This window comes from Rhagoletis pomonella, unplaced genomic scaffold (genome assembly GCF_013731165.1).
Source record: "Rhagoletis pomonella isolate Grant_MI unplaced genomic scaffold, Rhpom_1.0 Rhpom_scaffold_00001, whole genome shotgun sequence".
In the NCBI taxonomy this organism is placed as follows: Eukaryota; Metazoa; Arthropoda; class Insecta; order Diptera; family Tephritidae; genus Rhagoletis; species Rhagoletis pomonella.
In genome coordinates this window covers 1,783,397-1,792,397 of record NW_023458555.1, presented here as the reverse complement: position 1 = coordinate 1,792,397, position 9,001 = coordinate 1,783,397, and the positions used below count along the sequence as shown (strand labels likewise).

General features: G+C 43.8%; 1 protein-coding gene across 1 annotated transcript in view; it reads left to right on the top strand.

Annotated features, from left to right (window-relative positions):
* Positions 1 to 457: 457 nt before the first annotated feature.
* The window catches only part of LOC118750212 (dynein heavy chain 5, axonemal-like), a 20,982-nt gene continuing 12,438 nt past the window's right edge, over positions 458 to 9,001 (top strand). Inside the window, exons 1-10 of the mRNA XM_036484938.1 lie at positions 458 to 463; positions 816 to 1,202; positions 1,269 to 1,854; positions 1,918 to 2,151; positions 2,404 to 2,496; positions 3,143 to 5,820; positions 5,876 to 6,124; positions 6,443 to 8,011; positions 8,070 to 8,238; positions 8,794 to 8,946. Of these exons, the coding sequence (XP_036340831.1) occupies positions 458 to 463; positions 816 to 1,202; positions 1,269 to 1,854; positions 1,918 to 2,151; positions 2,404 to 2,496; positions 3,143 to 5,820; positions 5,876 to 6,124; positions 6,443 to 8,011; positions 8,070 to 8,238; positions 8,794 to 8,946 (6,124 nt within the window). The remainder of the gene's footprint in view (positions 464 to 815; positions 1,203 to 1,268; positions 1,855 to 1,917; positions 2,152 to 2,403; positions 2,497 to 3,142; positions 5,821 to 5,875; positions 6,125 to 6,442; positions 8,012 to 8,069; positions 8,239 to 8,793; positions 8,947 to 9,001) is intronic.

Sequence of the window (9,001 nt, the reverse complement as noted above, 5' to 3'; positions counted from 1 at the left end):
GAAGCTGATGGTTTTAACGATTTTCACATAATGCATTAATTTACGTCGTTGTGAACGTAAATATGTCTGCTTGTTGTTCTGCATTGCAAGGCAATTGTCGTTAGCTCGGCATCTGCAATTCATGCAATGTTTATTCAGAATCAATAACAAAAACACCGACTAATAGAAGCATAACCAAGATGGAAAGAAAATACCCCGGCTGACGGCTGTGAAATTTTTACATATTCTGAAATACATTCGCGTCGGTTTGAAGCTTAAATACTACAGTAACGAAGGGAATTTGGTAAACGGACATGCGTACATAAATGTATCTTAAAGCTTTATATTCTTATCTTCTTTTTATTTGCATTTCAGTTAAAATAAATAAAATTCACAATTTTATATTTATCCACTTTAACCAGTCTGAATTAAGTTAGGTTAATACGCACATTATTTAGTATGTATCATGATTGATTAAATGTGGGTATGATTAGCTGTCTTATGTATCATTTTGAATATTCGATCTTCATCACCTTGGGAGGAAATGAGTGAATAATTCTATGCTTCGTTTTCAACTCCATAAGTTCCCATGGCTTTTGCAACTCATACACTCAGTGTCTACATACATGAATAGTATGTCAAAGTGGCAGTGTTGCATTATTTTTTTGTTTCAAAATAATGAGATTAGTTGCTATTCAGAATTCCCTTAATCGCGTCTAACGCATAAATCAAATGTGAAAGCAACCAGAGAGAGGGAGCGTTTAAAAATATGTTTTATATCTGTCCCTTCATCCCTCCATATTTTGATTGTTCTATTCTTGCCCTTTGCCTTCCAGAATCCCGGTTATGCTGGCCGTAAAGAACTGCCTGAAAATTTAAAAATACAATTTCGCACTGTTGCTATGATGGTGCCAGACAGACAAATAATTATACGCGTCAAATTGGCGTCCTGTGGCTTTTTGGAAAATATCACTTTGGCGCGCAAATTCTATACACTTTACAAATTGTGCGAGGAGCAGCTGACCAAGCAAGTGCACTATGATTTCGGCTTGCGGAATATACTATCGGTGCTCCGTACGCTGGGCGCCGCTAAGCGAAGGAACTCAAAGGATGGCGAGAGTACGATTGTGATGCGGGTCCTGCGCGATATGAACCTCTCGAAGCTGATCGACGAAGACGAACCACTATTCATGTCGCTGGTGTCGGATTTGTTTCCCAATCAGGTGAGCAACTAACAAGTTAATCCCTAATATGTTCTAGATATATTTTCTCAAATTGCATTTGGTAAGACGCTCGAAAAGACCAATTACCCAGAGCTGGAAGCAGCAATTGCACAGCAAACTGAAGAGGCGAATTTGGTTTACCATCCTCCATGGGTTCTTAAGCTAATACAACTCTACGAGACTCAAACTGTACGACATGGCATCATGACTTTGGGTCCGAGTGGCGCCGGTAAGACCACTTGCATCCACACTCTAATGAAGGCGCTCACCCAAATGGGCGATAATCATCGCGAGATGCGCATGAATCCGAAGGCTATAACGGCTGCACAAATGTTTGGACGCTTGGACGTGGCTACCAACGATTGGACTGACGGCATATTCTCGGCGCTATGGCGGAAGACGCTGAAGCTGAAAAGTGGCGAGCACGTTTGGCTCGTACTGGACGGTCCGGTCGACAGCATTTGGATTGAGAATCTGAATTCAGTGCTTGATGATAACAAAACATTGACCTTGGCGAATGGAGATCGTCTGACAATGGCGCCAACCGTGAAAATCATATTCGAGCCTCACAACATAGACAACGCTTCGCCAGCAACGGTGTCACGCAACGGTATGGTCTATATGAGTTCCTCTGGATTGGATTCGAGACCGAGTAAGTCATTAAGGAAAATTATATTAAAATTATGTCTCTTTTATTAATGTGCGCTTTGAGTAGTTGTACAAGCTTGGCTGAAAAACCGTGCCCCCGGTGAGAAGTCCGTGTTCTGGAATCTCTTTGAGCAGACATTCGTGCAGGTCTACAATTGGGGCACGCAAAACCTCAAGTTGCTGATGTCGGTGCTGCAGTGCAATATAGTCGGCCAGATGCTATCGATTCTGGAGGGTTTGGTGCCGGTTAAGAAGGAGGAAGAGCAGGCCGTTAGTATGTCGAGTAAAGAAACTACCGACGGTAAGTCAGTTAGGAGAGTGTGGGCCTCGTGTTTTCTAACAACAAACTGCATGCGTTTTTATGTGAGTAAATTCGTTTTATATTTCGTCAAACCTTTTGATGAAGTGCTGAGTGTTAGTTTCGACTCGGTGTGTGGTTCATGTTATGTACGTAGATACAAGGTGCACAATACAAACTATGCATGAGCAAAGATACATATCCAATACTTTTGTATGACATTAAGTTTTGTAAAAAAAAATAAACATATTGCAGCAGCAAGACTGGATAGAGACAAAATCTTAAGAAAAAGGAATGATGTACTCGTTAAAGAGCAGCGTCGCAACTCCGCTAACAGCGGAGATGGCGGTAAGGAATCTCAAAGCAATCACATACTCCACTAACATATCTTTAAGCAGAAACACACACACACTTGCACTTACTCACTTTAGGAAACCTGACAGTCCACACTTTTGTCACCCACCACATCTTTTCTCTCGTATGCCTGCAATCTCCTGTTCTACCTACAAGTCGGTCAACAATCAGTTTCGTCAGTGTTTTCACTTGTGTCCAGTGTGCTGTCAAAACTTTGAAAATCGCTTTTCGCTAGATTTCTTCAGCACCTGGAACTAAAAACATGACGTTTAAATAAACACTCTCACCAAAACTCTCAGATATCCTTTTGAACTAAAACACTTTGTATGTACTCCCTCCACGATCTTCAAATCTATAGTGAGCCCGTTATGTTCAGTTTGTGTACCTGTTTTGCATAAGTTTTGTTGCGCCAGTGTGTATGTATGCATTTGGGTGTGGTAATTTGTTTTGTTGTTTTACTAAAATACCAAATAATACTTACTTCTATGTATTTAGCAAAGTACTTGCGGCGCGCCGCTTTCTTTCTCTTGGTCCAACTAACCGTTTTACTATCTAACTATTTGCTTGCTCAGTACATTGCCAAAGTGTCTGCTGAAAGGCTTCCATTTTCACTATTTATAAACATTTTCAACTTGCACAGATGAGCTTCCCGAGGAGCCAGCTGTTGAGGAGAAAGAAGATACTTGCACACCCGAGCACCTGCAGCGTTTATATATCTTCGCGTTGGCTTGGGGCCTCGGTGGATATCTCAGCGCCGCCGATCGCAAACGGCTAGACCTATACGTCAAAGAAGCCTTCCCTCAGCTGGACTACGCGCAGGGCACGCCCAATGAAAATAGTATTTTTGATTTCTTCGTTTCCGAAACGGGCACCTGGCAGGCATGGAAGACACTGGTCACTCCTTATATGTATCCTGAACTATCTACGCCGGACTTCCTGAATATACTGGTGCCTATTGTTGACAATGTACGCATGGATTACCTAATTGCTACCATAGCCAATCAGGAACGTGCCGTTATGTTGATCGGCGAACAGGGTACCGGCAAAACTGTAATAATGAAGAATTTTATGAGGAAGATGAACCCCGAGTCGTACATGGGGCGTTCCTTTAATTTTTCTTCCGCTACGAGCCCCTACCAATTTCAGCGCACAATCGAGAGCTATGTGGAGAAACGAGTGGGCGTTACTTTTGGTCCACCGGGCGGTCGTAAGTTGATCGTGTTTATCGATGATGTCAACCTGCCGGAGATCAATGAGTGGGGCGATCAAGTGACGAACGAGATCGTGCGCCAGACCATGGACATGAAAGGCTTTTACAGCTTGGAGAAGCCGGGCGACTTTACAACAGTTGTGGACGTCCAATATGTTGCGGCGATGGGTCTGCCCGGCGGAGGGCGTAATGATATACCTTCGCGCTTGAAACGGCAGTTTTGTGTTTTTAATTGTAATATTCCCGATGACGAATCAATTGACAAAATATTCCGCGTGATTGGTGAAGGTCATTACAATGCCAAGCGAGGGTTTGCCCCAGAGGTGCGCAGTTTAGTGAAGAAACTGATTGTTGTGACTCGCCACTTGTGGCAGTGTACGCGCGAAAAGCTGTTGCCCACACCCGCGAAATTCCATTATGTTTTCAGTTTGCGCGACCTTTCGCGTATCTGGCAAGGCATGGTGGGCACTTTGTCAACTGTTATAACGGCGGATAGTGTACTCATGTCGTTGTGGAAGCACGAATGCACACGCGTGTTTGCGGACCGTTTTACGACGTTTCAGGATAAGGAGTGGTTCAGTTCGGAGTTGGCTTGTCTGGTGCGTGAGGAGCTTGGCGAGGCCTATTCCCAGATGATTATACCGAACCCGGTGTTTGTCGATTTCATGCGCGATGCACCTGAGCCGACGGGTGAGGAGGGAGAAGATGCTGATATGGAGTTGCCGAAGGTCTACGAACCGGTGAATTCTCATGAAGTGCTCCGGGAGCGTCTCGTTATGTTCCTCGCACAATTCAATGAAATGGTACGAGGCTCTGGGATGGATCTGGTCTTCTTCCCAGATGCAATGTTGCATTTGGTGAAGATTTCTCGAATCATTCGGCATCCGAGGGGAAATGTCATGCTTGTCGGGGTCGGTGGATCGGGTAAACAATCATTGACAAAATTGGCATCATTCATAGCTGGCTACAAGACATTCCAAATTGCTTTGACGCGTTCGTACAATGTGGCCAACTTCTTGGAGGACTTGAAATTGTTATATCGCACCTGTGGTGTCCAAGGCAAAGGCACAACGTTCCTCTTCACCGACATGGACATTAAAGAAGAGGGCTTCCTTGAATATCTTAATAATATATTGTCATCGGGTGTGATATCAAACCTATTCTCGCGAGACGAACAGGCCGAAATCGTACAAGAATTAACTCCGGTAATGAAACGAGAGAATCAGCGAAAAACAGCGACCCCGGAAAGTGTGATGGAGTTTTTCTTGGCCCGCACTTGCGCCAACCTGCATGTTGCTTTTTGTTTCTCGCCGGTCGGTGAGACTTTCCGATCGAGGGTGCAACGTTTTCCGGCACTAGTGTCCGGCTGCACTATCGATTGGTTCCAGCCGTGGCCAAAGGATGCACTCGTCTCGGTGGCAAGACACTTTCTGAGTGACTTTGAAATTGAGTGTACACCGGCCGTGAAGGAAGAGTTGGTGAACGCGCTCGGCTCAATACAGGACATAGTGGCCGAGACATCGTTGGAGTATTTTCAACGTTTTAGACGGGCTACGCACGTAACACCGAAGTCCTATTTGAATTTCATTGCTGGCTACAAAAATATCTACCAGCAAAAGCAGAAAGAGTTGAGTGACGGCGTGGAAAAGATGGACACCGGGTTGGAGAAGTTAAAAGAAGCATCTGCCTCCGTAGAAATACTGAAAAAGGACTTGGTCGTTATGGAGGAGGAGCTAGTGGAGGCCTCGAAGAACGCCGAATCAGTATTGGTGGAAGTAACCGAAAGAGCAATGCAGGCGGAAATTGTAAAAAATCAAGTTTTGATTGTGAAAGACAAAGCTGAGGCGTTAGTAGCCTGTATTGCACACGAAAAGGCACTTGCTGAGGAAAAGTTGGAGGCAGCCAAGCCGGCGCTGGAAGAGGCCGAAATGGCGCTAAATACCATCAAGCCAGCGCATATTGCAACGGTGCGCAAGTTGGGCCGACCACCACATCTGATTATGCGAATTATGGATTGCGTTTTGATTTTATTCAAACGAAAGTTACATCCCTGCATACCTGATTCTGGAACACCTTGTCCGAAGCCATCCTGGCAGGAATCGTTAAAGGTAAATGCCCATAGAGCTGTAGTAATCCGACATTGATATGCTCACTATGTTTCAGATGATGGCAAGCGCCACGTTTTTGCTACAACTACAAAACTATCCGAAGGACACAATAAACGATGAAATGATCGACCTGTTGCAACCATACTTTCGCATGGAAGACTACAACATGGACATGGCGAGACGTGTATGTGGCGACGTAGCTGGATTGTTGTCCTGGACAAAAGCTATGGGCTTCTTCCACAGCGTGAATAAGGAAGTATTGCCACTGAAGGCCAATCTGACAATGCAGGAGGCGCGCTTGAAGGTAAAAATGCGGCTGCTCAGAGCTCTCGCAGTAGTTTACCGCAATCGCTTTAGAGTAGTGCACAGTCAAAGGTAATGTGAGAAATCCGATAACTGCTCAGTTATCCAGCCGCAGTCACGGTGTGAATTGTTTTAATTTTTATTTTAATATTTAAGAATTTTTTATTTTTTTTTACTTTAGAGTTAGCAACGTTTCATATGCAGCCAAAGCTTTTTAGCCGAGTAGAATTGCTTTGTTTCCGGGCGAGAATTTCTAATTAGCTAACTCATTCATATGCATATTCATGTACCTTTCTTCCTTCTGCACCGCAACATGCAGCTAGCCATGGATGATCTAGCTGGCGCTGAAGAGCAATTGCGTGAGCGTGAGGAGGCACTACAGGCTGTCAAAGACCAATATGACAAGGCTGTCGGTGAAAAACAACGACTCACTGATGCCGCCAACGTATGTTTGCGGAAAATGACTGCAGCCACAGCTCTAATAAATGGACTCTCGGATGAAAAGCATCGCTGGACCAATCAGAGCAAAGAGTTTAAGATACAGCTGGGCAAATTAGTTGGTGATGTTTTATTGGCGACAGGCTTTCTATCGTACTGCGGCCCCTATAATCAGGAATTCCGTGCGAATTTGATAAAAACCTGGATGGGAATTCTAAAGCACAAAAATATACCATTCACAATAGGCTTGAACATCATCAATATGCTTGTCGATTCGTCCACGGTGTCGGAGTGGACATTGCAGGGCCTGCCAAATGACGAATTGTCGGTGCAGAATGCCTTGATTGCCACCAAATCGAGCAGCTATCCTCTGCTGGTGGATCCTCAGACACAGGGCAAACTGTGGATTAAGTCCAAGGAAGGCGACAATGAACTGCAGATCACATCCTTAAATCATAAGTATTTCCGAACACATTTAGAAGACTCACTGTCGCTTGGACGACCGCTGCTGATTGAGGACGTCGGCACCGAGCTGGATCCAGTGCTCGACAATGTGTTGGAGAAGAACTTCATCAAGTCGGGTAGTATAGAGAAGGTCTTGGTGGGCGACAAAGAGTGCGATGTAATGCCGGGATTTATGCTATACATAACCACTAAATTACCAAACCCGGCCTTTAGTCCGGAGATCAGCGCCAAAACGTCTATTATTGATTTTACCGTGACAATGCGGGGTCTTGAAGATCAACTATTAGGACGAGTAATTCTCATGGAGAAGTCAGATTTGGAGGCAGAGCGTGTGGCACTTTTCGAAACAGTTATGACAAACCAACGCAAAATGAAGGAATTAGAGGCGAATCTATTATATCGCCTAAGTTCCTCACAGGGCTCGTTGGTTGACGATGAGGCCCTCATTGAGGTACTGCGTGTGACGAAAACGACGTCTGAAGAGGTCAATCAGAAGTTAAAGATTTCCGAAGTGACAGAGCGTAAGATAATGAAGGCACGCGAGGAGTTCCGCGCAGTGGCTGCACGTGGTTCTGTGCTTTATTTCTTGATTGTCGAAATGAGTAACGTGAACGTTATGTATCAGAATTCACTGAAACAATTTCTGGTAATCTTCAATAACTCCATTACAAAGTCAACCAAATCAAACGTGACCGAGGAGCGCATACTAATTATTCTGCGTTATCTGACCTATGAGGTCTACAAGTTCACCAATCGGAGCTTATATGAGCGGCACAAGCAGCTGTTCACTCTGATGCTGGCCATAAAAATAGACTACCATAACGGTAATGTGACACACGAGGAGTTCATGTCATTTGTCAAGGGCGGTGCTTCACTGGATTTGAATGCTGTAACTCCGAAACCGTTTCGCTGGATCTTAGACATCACCTGGCTGAATTTGGTGGAAATCAGCAAATTGGAAACATTCTCAAATGTGTTGTCACTGGTGAGTCGAATAAGCTCCGCAATGCATAGATCGTAGATACATTCTGAAATTTGTACAGATCGAAGCAAATGAAAAGGACTGGCGCTTTTGGTACGAAGCTGAAAAACCAGAAAACGAGGAAATACCATGTGGCTATCAGGAATCTCTGGACGGCTTCCGAAAGCTGTTGCTAGTGCGCTCATGGTGTCCGGACCGTACAATTGCACAGGCTAAGAAGTACATAGAGGGTACGTATGTGCACATACTATAGGGTGCATCACCAAAAAATGGTTGCCGTTTTCCTACCGGAACTATAAAATTTATTATATCTATTTTAAAACTTTCGGCGAAATATTTCAGAAAAATATTAAGATTAACGTGAGCTATACCGTCTTGAAAGTAGCTCAAAAACTCATTGTTTTGATTCCGTTGATAAAATTTTTAAACATTTTATGCAGACGTTTTAAGCTTGAACTCGTATATTATCTGAGTTGATTATTAAAAAAGAAAAAATTTAAATTAGTTTCAACCATGTAAAACTCAAAACTTAAAATGGGTCCAGCTGACGTAAGTCGTAATATTTTTCCCCAACATTTTGGCGGAAGTCTTTAAATATATAAAATGTTATATATCCGATGGAAAAACAGTACTGAAATTTTTATCGTATGAAGAGTGATGCACTCTAATATACAAGTATAGTATATGGGTGTAGAGGACCTGTGTAACGTACAATGCACGCGAATCTATCTATATATGTATGTTATATTAATTAAGATTGTTTTTCTGAAATTTAATCCTTGCAGAGTCTCTAGGCCCGGAATACAGCGAGATGCAGATATTGGACCTCGAAGTTACTTGGGGAGAATCAGAGCCCCGCACGCCATTCGTTTGCCTGCTATCAATTGGTTCAGACCCCACCACACAAATCGCAGCTCTGGCTAAGCAAAAGGGCATACGTAAGCGCACAACAGTTTCATTTCATTGAACTCACTTTCACACTGCCACACACAC